The 16,183-nt window shown below is 42.6% G+C and overlaps 1 protein-coding gene across 1 annotated transcript in view; it reads right to left on the bottom strand.

Annotated features, from left to right (window-relative positions):
* The window catches only part of Pacs1 (phosphofurin acidic cluster sorting protein 1), a 143,197-nt gene extending 127,238 nt beyond the window's left edge, over positions 1 to 15,959 (bottom strand). Inside the window, exon 1 of the mRNA XM_028892835.1 lies at positions 15,374 to 15,959. Coding sequence (XP_028748668.1) covers positions 15,374 to 15,723 — 350 coding nt within the window. The 5' untranslated portion in view covers positions 15,724 to 15,959. The remainder of the gene's footprint in view (positions 1 to 15,373) is intronic.
* Between the last annotated feature and the right edge of the window lie 224 nt (positions 15,960 to 16,183).

Here is a 16,183-nt window from a genome sequence, read left to right as displayed (position 1 = left end):
ATCTACAACAACTGATAGAGCATTTGCTTGACATGTGTATTTTCATTAAAAGACAGCACCAAGAAGGGGTAGGTAAAGAGACATTAAAACCCATACAGCCAAGAACAGTCAAATGAGAAATCAAATTTTAAAGTAAAAGCATTTTCTAGAATGTGATTTAAATGAGATTACTACTGACTTTTTCTTTAGATATATAATAGGAAGAAAATACCTGAGTGAGAAGAGAAAGAGCCAGGGAGGGGGAGAGGGAGAGAGGGAGGAGGAGGGAGGGAGGGAGGGAGGGAGGGAGAGAGGGAGGGAGGGAGAGAGGGAGAGAATATCTTAAAATTACTCTTAAATGCATTTCAAAAAGATGAGGCCTCATCATCCATGGCCATGTGTCCATTTCAGTGGCACCTAGAGCTAAGTCCTACTGGAACATTAAGTAACTGTATCACTTTCTTAAAAAAAAAAAAAAAAAAAAAAGTCCATTCCCATCTCCAGTCCCATGAGATAGGCTTGCTTCTCCAATGAAATAATCCTTTCTTTATTCTCCATGGAAGGAAAAGTCAATCAAGGATTACTAGATAATGTTTCAAAATGTTATTACAATTCTTTGTTTTAATTTTTTTTAAGGAAAGCTGTAGGACTCTTTGGTAATAAAAATAAAGTGATTATGATATTACACACACTTAATGAACAAACCTCTCCATTAAAAAAAAGGACATAAACAACTTTACTGCACATCTTGGTGGCAGAGAGGAAATACAATTAGATCCATTAATAGCCACAAGAGTTATACTCCCAGTGGACCTTGGTTTCCAGAATTGCTTATTCATTTTCATCCACAGCAAATGTGGTACACAGCAGAGATGACAAAATGCTGCAGCAACTTGTCATGTATTTTAATTTTGAGAAGATTATTTTATTAAACAGTGGATTTATGGATATTTCACTGTCATATTCTAATGTCCATGATCTATCCAAGGACTAAGTGAAAACATGCTTGTGAAGACAATGTCAAGGCTAGCTACTGTAAATCAGATCTACCAAAGGACATATCGCTCCTTCATGTTCATAGTTTCACCGTCATTGCCCAAAGATGTAAAGGTGATAACTTCTATGGACACAGAAGCCCAAACACCTTACATACATTTTACACTTCTCCTCATAACAGAGCAAGAGTGGATGGGGAGTATCCTCACCTTAAACTACCATGAAGAAGGGGGTTTGGTGGTAAACAAGGTTAATTTAACCAAGCAAATAGTGCTTAAACACACACACACACACAAAAAAAACTAATTCATAGTATGCATTCTGTCTCTAAATGGCTTTCAGTATTAGACACTTTCTGTAATTCCTATTTCTCTGGAGCACAACTAGACCAGGAGGTAAACAAAGTATTCCTTGTTTTTAAAACAGCTAGCTCTGAATCTCATATTCTTAGGCTATGCTGCTAGCTGCCCTTAGTCACAGCTTCAAAATCTGTCCTTCCTTCTTTCCTTTGGAGGGCTGGGGACTAGTCCCAGGCATTGTACATGCCAGTCAATGCTCTACCTCTAAGCTATATCCCTAGCCCTCATTATTGACATTTTTCAATTAACTGTTTCATGGTATATTAGAAGCAAAGGAGAAAGAGATTATATTGATAATGGCAAGAATCAAAACTACACTAAAATAAGCAAGTACACAAACTTGAATAGCTATGCACCATGTACAGTTGATACTATTCATCAAGCTCCTTTGTCCTGAAAAATCCAGTTGGTCATGATGATCCAGACTCAAAGAAGGGTTAATCTGCTTTATATACCCTTAAAAATGAGCAACAAGTAAACAGGATTGTAGATTTCCAACAATAATGGTAAAATAAAGTCTTGGTGCTGTTAGAGGAAAACAATTAAAGCCAGGTATAATGGCACACATCTATAACCTCAGCACTTGGTGAGGCAGCAGAGTCACAAGTTTAAGGCTGGCCTGAGATACATGACCAAACTCTGTTTCCAAAAAATAAAGGACAGATGGAAGGAAAGGAGGAATGTAATAAGAGAGAGAAGGAGGAAGGGAGAGAACGAAGGAGGGAAGGAAAAAAATACACTCAAAGATTCCAATGCTTCAGGAGAAACCATAAAGCTATCACATTTCTCCTGTAAAATGAGAATATAACATTTCTTTTTTGTTGTTGTTGTTGTTTCAAGACAGGGTTTCTCTGTGTAGCTTTGCGCCTTTCCTGAAACTCACTTGGTAGCCCAGGCTAACCTCGAACTCACAGAGATCCACCTGGCTCTGTCTTCCAAGTGCTGGGATTAAAGGTGTGCGCCACCACCGCCCAGCTGTGAATATATCCTTTCTATAGTTTGAAACAAAAAGGAAAACTTAAGGAGACAAAAGAAAGGTATCAACTCCAACTTAAACCCTTACTTTCTTTAGAGCTGTTCAGCTTCCTTTGACTAAACTATGAGCTGTAAACCGGTTTAGTTGCTTTTCTGGCTGCCAAATAAAAGCTACAGAAGTCAGCAGGTAAAATAGAGAAGCTGTCAAGTCAAGCCGGATCAAAATAAAGTTGTGGTTTGCAGGCGGGGCCTGAGCCATCTCTTCCGTTCATGTAAGTGAGCAGGATGTAGCAACAGGATCCTAACCCCGCCACTGCTTCAGACCAAAATATTTTGTTTTGGCTTCCTAGTCTAATATGCATGAGGTTGGTCTGGCAGGATCTGTCCTTAAGGCGAACTCAACCAGGAACAGTGGTGCTCATTTGTGATTCCAGTACTTTAGAGATTGAGGCAGAAAGATGGAAAGCTCTAGTCCAGGCTGGGATATACAGTAAGACTTTTTGTGTAAAACATACAAACAAATGAAGATGAACCTAAGATCTTAATAATAATCCCAATAAGAAATCATAATCTCAGGCTAGACATGGTGACACACACCTTTAATTCTAGCACTTAGGAGGCAGAGGCAGGTGGATCTCCATGAGCTCAAGGCCAGCCTTGTCTACATAATGAGTTCCATGACAAAAAAAGAAAACAGTGAGACCCTGTCTCAAAAAAAAAAGAAGAAAAGAAACTGAATTGACAAACAAGAGTGAGCAATAAAAATAACTAATATTTATTTTTTATGTGCAACACATGCAACTAACAATGTTTATTAACCCTACTTAATTCTCACAGTTGTATGAGATAAGTAATTATTGTGTTCATTTATAGTTGATAAAATGGAAGCATTAGCGAGATTAAATAATTTGCTCTAAGTTAATCAAATACTAAACAGTAGAGTGAAAACACAAATCCAAGGCTGGAGAGATGGCTCAGCGGTTAAGAACACTGACTGCTCTTAAGGACCCAGGTTCAATTCCCAGCACCCAAATGGCAGCTCACAACTGTCTGTAACTCCAGTTCTGGGAGTTCTGACACCTTCACACCAATGCACATAAATAAAGTTAAATAAATTATTAAAAAAATACTCAAATCCAGGCTAAAGGATTTCAAAACCCACACTTACAGCCACTATATTAAGCATCCCCATGGCGCCCATAATGGTGCTAGAACAGCATTCTGTTAATTCCAACAAAGCATAAGGCAGCCCATATTACTATTAACTATGAGAATAGTCAGGGGTTAGAGAACCAAGCTTAAACAGAGATATCTCTCAGCTCTGTTCATCTAAACTGTGTGGCTAATAGAAATGTCTCCCCAAGGGAGGGGCTTGAACCTGCCTCTATTAAATGTACCTCCCCATGGGAGGCCTTACCTTCTTGTAGGAGGGAATGGGGGATGGGTTGGGACAGGGAGGCTGGAGGGAAGAGGGGGATCTTTGATTGGTATGTAAAATGAATAGTTTTGTCACATTAGTTAACAGGCCAAAATGAAAATCTTTGTGAAGACCCTGACTCACAACACCATCACCCTAGAGGTGGAGACCAGTGACACCACTGAGAATGTGAAGGCCAAGATCCAGGATAAAAAGGGCATACCCCCTGACCAGCAGAGGCTCATCTTTGCTGGCAAGCAGCTGGAAGATGGCTACACCCTTTCTGATCACAACATTCAGAACTCACAGAGATCCACCTGAGTCTTCCTCCCAAGTGCTAGGATTAAAGGTGTGCGCACCCATGCCTAGCCAGTTGCTGAAGGGACACCAGCCCACTTGGGCATGTGGCTCTGGCAGGCCTTGCCCTTCTCCCCATCCCTCTGCCTTGCTAAAAAACCGTTAGATTACATTCCTAAAGCTAGCCACCAAGGTCTATTCCCTTATTTGGCCACTTCCTCCTCCTGAGGCTGACTATCAAAGTCCAGCAATCAAAAGTCTCCTTTGGTTCACCTAATTAACATGCCCAATTAAAATTAAACACCTCATTCTAACACAGGGTTTCCTGTTTTACCTTTATAAACCACCATTTGCCTATGGGCCACATCTGCCTCCTCACTATCCAGAGGCAGTCCTTTTTCCCTCAGGGACAAATACCCCTGGCCCCTTTCCCTTGTCCTCTTCCCCTTCTTGATTGTCCTCTATCTCCTCTACCATTGCATCCTAGCCCACCCACTCTAATACAGACCTCCCTCTTTCTTTTCTTAAAATTACACCCACAAGGTCATTTGCTGCTGTTTTTCTACCTGAGTCAGAAAGCAGCCACTTTAACTTTTCTTCCCGGCTTAATAAAGGCTCTCTCTGTAAAAACAGGTGTTTGGGTGTGGTTTGTGCCTAATTCGGGGTCTGGGAGAGAGCCTCGGTTGTGCAGGAGTCCCCTTCAAGTTGTTCATGTTTAAAACATTATCCTGAGTATGTATGAGACCCTGGATTTAATATAAATAAAAGAAAAAATTAAGCCAGAACAATAAAAACCCACCACTTTGAATCGCCACTAGATAAAACTTCTGCTACGTGTAGACTGGTGTGACAGAGGATGGGCATGGTTACAAACTACGTTATATGCAATGTATTTGAGAAGTGTCTTGAAAGAGACAGGAAGCAAAAGCTAATCCTGAAACCCTGAAGCCATTCAGTGTTTTTTAAAAAAGAAACAGAGGGCCAACAAGGTGGCTCAGCAGATAAAGGTGCTTGTTGACAAACTTGGCAATCTAAATTCAATCCCCAGGTAGAAGGAGTGAATTCCTTCAAACTGTCTTCTGACTTTCACAAGCACAGTGTGGCACATGACAGACAGACACACACACACACTACACACATAATGAATAAATACAATAAAAACAAAAACAAGAACAGAAGGACAAAGTGCTTCCTGTACAGGCACATGACCAGAGTTCAGATCCCTGGCACCTGTGTAAAAGTCAAGAGTAGTGGTGCATGTCTGTAACCAGCTCTGTACTGGAGGACAGAGACACCCAGTTTTCTGGGACTCACTGTCCAGCCAGTCTATCTGAAATTCAAGCTCCAAGTTCAGTAAGAGAACCTGTTTCAAAAAATAATATAGAAAGGTTGGCTTAGTGGTTAAGATCATTTGCTGTATAATAGTGAGGTCCACCAGCACCCACATAAAAGCTGTTATGGTCCCACGCACTGAAAGAGCCAAAGACAAGAGGATCACTGGGGCCTGCTGGCTATCAACCCAGCTCCTACCTCCCACCCCTCCAAAATAAAAAGTGAGCCACAGGTTCACTGGGAGAGCCTTCCTCAAAGAAACAAGGCAGAGTGGTAGAGAAGGATACACAAGGCCCTCCTCTGGTCTCAGTACAGACATACATGAATACACACCATACACATATATGCACACACCCACACAAAGAAAGAATAATAAAGGTGATACGGAGCAACAGCCATAGAGGAAGAAATGAACCTCTAGTTTCTACATGTATATACATAGGTGTGAGCATATATGCATACACTAAACATACATGATGGGAGGGGAGAAAGGTTAGTTGGGTGGCATCAAATAAGTAAACAATGGCTCAGGTTCTAAGTCTTTTGTGTGTTCTAAACAATATTTAACCATACTACATTAAAGAATCAGTATTAGACAGCTATGGTGGTGTGGGAGGCAGAGGTAAGCAGATTTCTGTAAGTTTGAAGAAAGCCTGGACTACATAGCAAGTTCCAAGCCAGTCAAGGCCACATAATAAGACCCCGTCTTTAAATAAATTTAAAAAAAAATTTTTTAAAAAAAAGAGTATCTCACCTATGAAAAGAGAGACAAAAGGAAACTCAAGAAATGCACTGTTGTGGAGAATAACTAGAAAGAAAAGCATACAGCTTCCTCAGGAAAATAACTTATGTAAGCTCAGAGATGCTTAACATGTCACTCTCACCTCAAATGTCACTTAAGAGAGATCCTGAGGGCCAAGGGTCAGAGAGAGGAGCCACAGTCTATGAGGAGCAGGTGATATAGAAGGAAACAAGTTTTAAAGATCATGTTTCCCATCTCCCAAATCTGTAGCAGGTTGCTAATAATCACAAAGTAATTTCTGAAATACATATGGCCTAAAAATTTGTTTGGGGCAAAATAACCTACGGCTATTATCTGATATAGTTTTCTTTACAGAACTAAAAGTACTGAAGTACCAAAAAGATAAATTAAAACCAAGTTTATTCACAAGATGAGGATCCTTATAAGAAGAAACAGGAAGTATGATAGTCAAAGCTCAAAAGACTCAGCAAATTCAAATATTCTAACATCTGGCATACCTTCAACATTTAAAAGAATCTGCACAAGGACAGAGAGATGGCTCAATGGTTAGGTGGCTGTTCTTCCACAGAACCCAGGTTTGATTGCTAGCACATATATGGTGGCTCACAACGACCTGTAATTCCAGCTCCAGGGAACCCAAAGCCTCTCTACTGGCCTCCGTGAGCAGCACACACACATACGGTACCTATACTGACATGCAGGCAAACCATTCATAAAATAAACCTTTAAAATATTAAAAATATATACACAAACATTAATTAAATCAATATTCCATTATCAACCCAAACTTATCACCTATGCCTCATCTATGTATTACAAGGAAGGTAATGGTCTACTCTAGAATATTCTCCATTTGCCATTTGAGTAGGCAAACCTTCATGATGGCTTAGCAGGTAAAGGTGCTTGCAGCCAAGCAGATGGCCTAAATCTGATCCACAGAACTAGTATGATAGGAGAATAAACTCCTACAAGTTGTCCTCTGACCCACACATATGTTAAGGCATACATGCGTAAGTATCCTAACCAGAATTTATTTTTTGTCTTTTTTTTCTTATAACATCCATTCCAACAGAGGTGAAAGGATATCTCATTGTGGTTTTGATTTGATGATTAGTGACATCGAGCATTTTTTTCTTAAACTTGTTGACCATTTGTAGTTCTTATTTTAAGAAATATCAGTTTAGATAGTTTATTCTTTTTGTTTGTTTTGGTTTGGTTTGAGAGGTTTCTTTATATAGTCCTGGATGTCCTGGAACTCAATTTGTAGACCAAGCTAGCTCTGAACTCATCTCTGCTTCCTGAGTGCTGGAATTAAAGGTGTGCAGCACCATACCTGGCAAACATAGATTTTTTTAAATCAGATTACTATGAATTTTGGTTTTTAATACTGAGTTGAGTACCTGGTAAATATTAATGAATGAGATGAATAATTTGCATAATATTTTTTCAAATCTTTTTTTTTTTTTTTTGAGACAAGGTCTCACTATATAGCCCTGGCTGTCATATAACTCCCTAGGAAGACTAGGCTAGCCTGAAATCACTGAGATCCATCTGCCTCTGCCTCTTCCAAGTGCTGGGATTACAGGCCAATTGATATGCCAGGTTTAGGAAGTGAACTGCAACCCAAGTAGTCACAAATGGTTAACACAACACAGCTTTAAAACAAAGCATCTCATCATCTTAAGACATAAGTGATTGTCTATTAAAAAGGTGTTAGGTTGATTGGTTTTCATTGTTTTGTTTTATTTTTTTAACTTTGTATTGTTTCTTTGTGGAATTCCCATCATTCATCTCTATCTCATTCATCTCCTCATCCCTTCATAGCTACTCTGCCCTTGTAATCTCCTCCCCACCAAAATAAAGAAAAAACAAAAGTCAAAAACAAAACAAAATCTCAGCATGGAATGGTTTTAATTTTTAAAGATTTTCATTATTAATCTGCATGCAGGTTATGTGCATATAAGTGCAGGTTCCCAAAGAGGCAGGAGGCATCAAATTCCTAGCGATGGAGCTACAGATGCTTACCACCTGTCTGATATGGAAGCTGGGAACCTTTGGAAGAGTAGCAAGTACTCTTAACTACTAAACCATCTCTCTATTCTTTTGACTAGTTTTTGCTTGTTTGTTTGTTTGTTTTTGTGTTTTTCCAGACAGGGTTTCTCTGTGTAGTTTTGGTGCCTGTCCTGGATCTCACTCTGTAGACCAGGCTGGCCTCGAACTCACAGAGATCTGTCTGGCTCTGCCTCCCGAGTGCTGGGATTAAAGGCATGTGCCACCACTGCCCTGCTCGAGTTTTTTGGGTTTTTGTTTGTTTGTTTGTTTGTTTTTTCTTTTTTTGTTTTTTCGAGACAGGGTTTCTTTTTTTTTTTTTTTTTTTTTTTTGGTTTTTCGAGATAGGGTTTCTCTGTGTAGCTTTGCGCCTTTCCTGGGACTCACTTGGTAGTCCAGGCTGGCCTCGAACTCACAGAGATCCACCTGGCTCTGCCTCCCGAGTGCTGGGATTAAAGGCATGTGCCACCACTGCCCTGCTCGAGTTTTTTGGGTTTTTGTTTGTTTGTTTGTTTGTTTTTTCTTTTTTCTTTTTTTGTTTTTTCGAGACAGGGTTTCTTTTTTTTTTTTTTTTTTTTTTGGTTTTTCGAGATAGGGTTTCTCTGTGTAGCTTTGCGCCTTTCCTGGGACTCACTTGTAGTCCAGGCTGGCCTCAAACTCACAGAGATCCACCTGGCTCTGCCTCCCGAGTGCTGGGATTAAAGGCGTGCGCCACCACCGCCCAGCTCATTCCTGAGACAGGGTTTCTCTGTGTAGCTTTGCGCCTTTCCTGGAACTCACTTGGTAGCCCAGGCTGGCCTTGAACTCACAGAGATCCGCCTGGCTCTGCCTCCCAAGTGCTGGGATTAAAGGCGTGCGCCACCACCGCCGCCCGGCTCTGGTTTTTTTTTTTTTTTTTTTTAAACAAATCTTTTTTTCTAACTTTTTATTTTTAGATTTATCTATTTTATGAGTATGCATATTTTGCCTGCATGTATGTATGTGCACTGCCTGTGTGCCTGGTGCCCATGGAGGTCAGAAGAAGGCATCAGATTCCCTGGGACAGGAGTTAAAGACTATTATGAGCAACCATGGCTCTTAACTGCTGAGCCAACTCTCCAGCCCTGATTATTTTTTGAAACATAGTTTCTGAAGCGGAGGCTGACTTTGAACTCACTATGTAGCAAAGACTGGCCCAGAACTCCTGGTCCTCCCACCTCTGAGCACTGAGATTACAGGCATGTGTCACCATGCCAGGCTACTGGAATATTTTAAGAAATTATATATTCACTGGGTATAGAGGCATATGCCTATAATTTTAGCACTTGGGAGACAGAGACAGGAATATCAGGAATTCAAAGTTAGCCTCAGCTACATAAGTAAGGCCAACCTGGGCTATATGACACCTTGTTTCAAAAAGAAAAGAAATGATGAGCTGGTTCTGTGGGTAAATGTGCTTAGTGAACAAGCCTAGCAACCTTTAAGGTGGATGTGCATCAACTCCATGAAGTTCTTCTCTTATCTCCACGTATATATCATGGTAACCACCTTCCCACCAAAATAAATTTTTAAAATCAAAAAGAAAATATTTTTTTCTGGAGGTTCTCTTGCTAAGCAGCAATGTATTGTTAGTTATTTGCACTCCATGGAAAAGATGCCTGGTACAGAGCTGCCTTGGTGGGAATCCTTGACTGAAACATAAAGCCATTTTCTGATTTTCTAGTTGGCTTTCTAAATAACTGCCTGTGAAATTCTGTGTAAAGGAACCACTATAGAGTAGTTACCAACACACATACATCTGGGCTCTCTAAAACCTGCCTGCAGTGCTGGTGACTCCTGGGTCAAGGCCTAGAGAAGTTACGATCCTGTAAGGGCTTTTCAACTGGAACCACCTTGTTCAAGGCCCTCTCTGAAAGAAGCTCTTGAGCCAGCTTCAATTCTGACTTTTCTCATGAACACTCCAAATCCTATACTGGCGAATCATTCCCAGTTACCTGAGATTCCCAAAGTACTTCTAGAATGTGATGTCAGAGGCAAGCTAGACAAGACAGGTCTACTTCAGCAGTTTCAAGCCCAGGCCAAAGCAGGCCCAGTCAGTCTCCTAGGTAAAAGAGTCAAAGGACACAGCCCAAACAGTCTCTGACAGGTATTTCCCTCCTACAAGAGCAGAAATAAGAGTAGCAACTCACGGTTTGGCCACAAAACTGAGAAACTGGAAAACTAGCTTTAAATGAAATCATGTAGCCTGGCAATGGTGGCACACACATTTGATCTCAGCACTTGGGGGGCAGAGGCAGTCAGATCTTTGTATTCAAGGGCAGCCAGGGCTACACAGAGAAATCCTGTCTTGACAGTCCCCCACCACCACCAAAAAAAAAGAAAGAAAAAAGAAATCACATAACTACTACTGTGTCCCAAAGATCTGTAAATCAATACATGTAAAACAGACTCAGTGAAAGTCATTCTCTTTCTGACTTAAGAAATCTGAGCTTCCAACAGGGATGATGGATGATATTACCCTGATAGGAAGGATATTCTATTACAACACTCACACTGTGAAATTCAAATCTCCGAGGGCACAAACAATGCTTTTAAGACTTTCAATGCTAAGGAGATAACAGACATTTCACAAGCTCTCTTATTTGATCAATTGCATTTACTTTACATCTATCATTTAAGAAGTACTTGTTCCTGTGGCTTTATAGGTCTTTTTTGTTATTTGTTTGATATGCATCTTAGGATGGATGGTAAATAAAAGTATTGAAACCAATGGCTGGAAAGTCTAAGGCATAAAAGAGCTTGTCCAGGCATACAGTAATCAGAGTGAGATCCCAGCTTGTATGTGCTTTTGTGGTTAGAGTAGCATCTCTCCCCAAATGCTTTCACGAAAGTAACATTTCTGCTGTAAGCTAGTCATGCCAGTTCAGCTTGGCCACCTCCTTTGGCTATAATACTTTTGTCTAATAAGGGTTAGCCTTAGTACTCCTTTTCTGTATGCTTAATGTAATTTAGGAAGAAATTGTGAGTAATAGTTACTGAACTCCTTCCCTAAGTAAACACAAAGATAAGGACATGCAAGTGTGCTTTGAAATGAAGTCCCAATTCAATACAGTTTTATATGTTTTACAGCAGAGCACATGTCAACTCCTAATCACTTTTATATGACCAAGAAAAATTTTGTATGGTTATAAAATTTAATAATTTTCTGCCTTTCCTAACTTTAGCAATTCAGAAGAGAAAATATGAAGGAAAATCTCACCATTCGAAAACTGAAGAGAAAGGATAGGTTAATGAGACTCTAAAACCTTTGCTTTAACATCGAGCAACATGACACTCCCCACCACACCCCACACATCTCCTTGCCCTACCCAGCCACAGCAAAGGACAATTCAGTGGGACAGGAGAGCAACCTCAACTCTTAAAGCTATGAATTTCATAAGGCAACAACAGCAGAGCAGCCTATTCAAGTATTAGTTTTGCTGGGTTTTTGTCCAAAGATAACCATATTTCATGGTGGTTATTTCAGAGAGGTGAGAACAGAGATGGGATCAGGACCTTTCCCTTTATGTAGTCTATCTTTCTATACTGCTTGAGTCATGGGCATATGTTAATGCTGTTTTCCTTGTTGTTGCTATTGTTTTAAATGTTGGTAAAAACAACAATGCAAAGAACAATTCAGACTTTTTTTTTCTTCTGGTTTTTCGAGACAGGGCTTTTCTGTGTAACAGCCCTGGCTGTCCTGGAACTCACTCTGCAGACCAGCTGGCCTCATCTGCCTGCCTCTGCTGGGATTAAAGGTGTGCGCCACCACTGCCTGGCCAATTAAGCCTTTTTAAAAAGTCAATTGTAAGCATGTTTTAAAAGTTTTAAAAATAATACTATCAATTCTGAGAATTTAGTAAACAATAAAAATGAGCAGACATGTACCTAAAAACATCTACAATGCTCACTTTTATTTAAATGTCCACTAAAGGAAATTATATTTTTTTCAAAAGCAAACCAAATTTTCAATAGTATCAAGGAAAGCAGTGTGACCTTCTTACTGCTGTTACATTCTCTCTTTTCTGTGTGACACACACTCAGAACCTATAGTGCTGGTTGCTTTTCAGTTTTTTTCTTTGTTTTCAAGTAAGTCTTGTTATATCTCCTTGGCTGGTCTGAAACTATGGCTGCCCTTGAGTCATTAATTGCCCTGCTTCAAACTCCCAAGTGCTATAGGCATATGCCATTATATCTAGCTCCCACAGTTTCCTATGCACACCTAACCTCAGATCCACCGTCAGATTTACATTTTGTTTGTTTATTTGTTTGTTTTTTGAGACAGGGTTTCTCTGTGTAGCTTTGCACCTTTCCTGGAACTCACTCTGTAGCCCAGGCTGGCCTCAAAGAGATGGCCTGGCTCTGCCTCCCGAGTGCTGGGATTAGAGGCGTTCGCTACTACCGCTCAGCAGATTTACATTTCTTAATTGCCTATAGCTTATAGGTTTGTGTCTCACTGGAGTTACATGAGAGAAGAATGTCAGTTCCAGGTTCTATACAGAGTTTCATGTTGCCAGTATATTTTAAATAACGTGGACAAGTACCAGAAAACAACAAATTCACCAAATGACAATACGTAGAAAGGCCAATAACAGGCCTTTTTCTCCCTACAGGGTGTTTTCTATCCTGAAAACACGCAGCAGGCCCCAAGAAGCACAAGTGTTTCACAAAGTGGTGGGAGGCACAAGGATAATGGCTAGAAAACAAAGGGCAAAGGACAGGTCAGGACTGGACAGTAAACAAGACTTAACTATACACATCCACATACAGAATGCCTACCCTGTTTCGTGGGCTAGTAATTTCTTATGCAGACTTTTTAGTGATGAAGAGCTCTTAGGGTCAAACCAAAACTCAATATCAGTGATTCTTCTGTTTATTCCCCTTTCTTTGTGACAGCTTCTGCCCATCAATTCATGCTTTTTCAATCTAACAAGCCAGAAAATGACTACCCAAAAGTCATTATTCAAACACTTTCAGATACAAAGGAGAACATGTTTTACTAACTGCAGACTCAAGCAGGATGGAGCAGAGGACTCTTATGCAAAGAACAGGAGGAGTAGCATACTTCAACAGTAAAAAGGCCCATGTAGAAAGAGTAAGAGAGAGGCCCGCCCAGGACCAAAAGGCGTAACATCCCACAATAAGCCCTCTCACTTGAGTTTGGTGTCGTGCTAGGGCTCTAGCCAAAGTAAATTACTATGGTTTCTCATTTCCTTAAAGGAAGGACAGAGAAACAGGACAATATAAAGTAGAGCAGTGAATGCTGAACACAAAGGGATGAGTATTGGGTGGAAATGGCAAACAGTCTAGCATCGTCTCTTGAAGGTTCAAATCCACACTTTGCAAACAGCAATTCCAGTCCTACATACAAATATATTCTAAAGAAACTTCCATACAGGAGCACAAATCCTGGGCAAATACATACATACATACATACATACATACTAACACACACATGTTAACATGAAACAATGTAAATATTCATCAGAACCAAATGGTAATTCATATAACCAAATACTATCCATTAGGGAAAGTATTAAAAACTAGTACCAAAAATATTGATAATTTGCACAAGCCTGAGTTAAAAGTGACAGAATACATACAGTATGAGACATTTCTACAAGCTCTAAAAATGTTGAAGCCAGAAGTAGGGGCCCACTCCTTTAATCCAGCACTAGGGAAGAAAGAGACAGGCAGATCTCTCTGAGTTCCAGGCCAACCAAGGCAAGTAGGATACTGTCTCAAAAAAACAAAAAACAAGGCCGGGCAGCAGTAGTGAACACCTTTAATCCCAGTACTCACTCGAGAGGCAGAGGCGGATCTCTGTGAGTTAGAGACCAGCCTGGTCTACAGAGTGAGACCCAGGACAGGCACCAAAACTACATGGAAAAAACATGTTTTGAAAAAAAAAAAAAAAAAAAACAAAACCATACAAAACTAAAAAAAAAAAATATTGTTTACAGACTCATTTGTAACAATAATTAAGAGAGACCAACAGACAGGGGTTGGGGAGGATAAACACAGTTCAGAAGAGTGTTTACCGTTGTAGGGGAAGCCAGAATGTGGTTCAGGAAGGGACAAACTGGGAGCTTTAGCAAGTGGGGTAATGCTCTGTATTTTTCACTAAATGACATAGAAAGATGTGCTGTCACCATCTTTCATGCCTTATATACTGGTGTGATGTTGTTCACAATAAAGGAAGAAAAAGAACTATCAACAGAGTTGAAGGTGGAACTCCACACAGCTCCCAATCTCTGACTGACACATCCACCTGCCTTGCTCGGCTAACAGAGTAAGGACAGAACCTGAGAATCAACTCCATTTAGAAGCAAAAAAGGAACACCTCCAGGCATTTCTTTGTGCTTACTGGGCCAAACTAACCCTGCAGGTTGTCTTATCACAGGACCAGCTCCAACACATTGTCCCCAAAGAGTTCTAGAAGAACTGCTTTGCCATAGAGAAACAGAAAATATCTCCAAGAGTATTTTTTGGATGCAAGTTCTCAGACGGTTCCAACAGAAAAATGGATTGAATTTAGGGAAAAGGCAGTCATTCTACAGAGCCCTGAGAACTGGGAGAAACTGTGACTAGTGTCTAGGGGAGGAGGAAATGAAAACTTGCATTTGAGAACACATCCGACTGATGCTCAAAACTAAGGGCACCGAGTTCCCGTAGAATGTATGTGATGAGAAGCACAGATGAACTTGTGTGCTGAACCCCTCATTGTTATTAAACCAGCTTTACCTGCAACAGGTAACAACTGAATTTGGCATATGCTGACTGCATTGGGAAATAGTTAATCCCAAAGGCATCTCTACCACATCTGTGTAACATATGTACAGCTCACGAGTGGCAGTGAGGCAGGAAGAAGAGTGACTGACTGAGGAAGGCCTTCCTTATTATTCGGTCAGACCCAGCCAAGGAAGGCAGGGTCCAGGAGGCCAAAAGGGTGGTCCCAGCCAAGGCAGAAGGTGGGGCTGCCAGGAGAGGGCGGGCCCACACAGCAATCTTGGAAGGCCTAGGCGAAGGCAGCACCCCCACCCCACCCCGACTCGAGCTGGGACGAGCTTAGGGTGGCGGACGGACGTCCCCCAACACAACCGGGAGAGATGGGGAGGTGGGGCCTGTCACAGAGCCAGCCGGGCGGTCCCCGAGGCCAACACCTAGTCCAACCCGCCCGCTGCTCACCTGGGCACGCAGCTGGACGAGCTCCGGTCCACCTCCCAGGTGGCATACAAATTCATCTGCACCGGGGCAGGGGTGCGGCCTGGTCCTGGACCGCCGGGAGGCGCAGAGCCCGAGGCCACCGCGACGGCCATGGAGGTGGAGGTGGAGGAGGACGAGGAGGAGGCGGCCGCAGCTGAGGTGGACGAAGAGGACGAGGTGGCCTGGGCCAGCTTGGGGGGCGTTGGCTGTTGCGGCAGCGGCTGCTGCGGCGGCGGCTGCTGCTGTGGAGACTGGGCGACCCCAGAGCCCCGCTGGCCGCTGCCGCCGCCGGCGCCTCCGGGACCACTGCCCGCCCCTCCGCGTTCCGCCATGGCCTGGCCAGGGGTCAAGGGGGCGCAGGGCTTACACAGACTGAGGCCACGCCGAGCGATTCACGGGCTTCCCCCGCGGCGGCGGCGGCGGCGGGGGCTCAGCCGCGTCTCCTCAGACCGCCTGGCGGAGCGCGAGCCGCCAGCGAATCTGCACGCACGCGCGGGCCTTCGCTGCGCGCGATCCTCGCGCTCGCCCGCCGCCGCCTGTTGCGGCCCGCGCGGCCCAGACACTGGGTGGGCGTGTCCGGAGGGGGCGGGGAGCTGCGGTCCCACCCAGCCGGGTGCCGAGGGGCGGGGCCAGAGCCGAGCTCGGCCCCGCGGCCTCTGGGAAGGGGCTCCCGCCCGCGCGCCCTCGCGGAGCTGCCCCTAGGCCTTGGTGAGCTGGCTCCGCGCCCCTCCTCCCCCCTTCCCCTCGGGCGGCCGCTACCCCACTAGCGGAAACCCGGGTTTTCCGGGGCGC

This window comes from Peromyscus leucopus, chromosome 1, assembly GCF_004664715.2.
Source record: "Peromyscus leucopus breed LL Stock chromosome 1, UCI_PerLeu_2.1, whole genome shotgun sequence".
Taxonomy (NCBI): domain Eukaryota; kingdom Metazoa; phylum Chordata; class Mammalia; order Rodentia; family Cricetidae; genus Peromyscus; species Peromyscus leucopus.
This window is presented reverse-complemented; position numbering and strand designations above follow the sequence as displayed.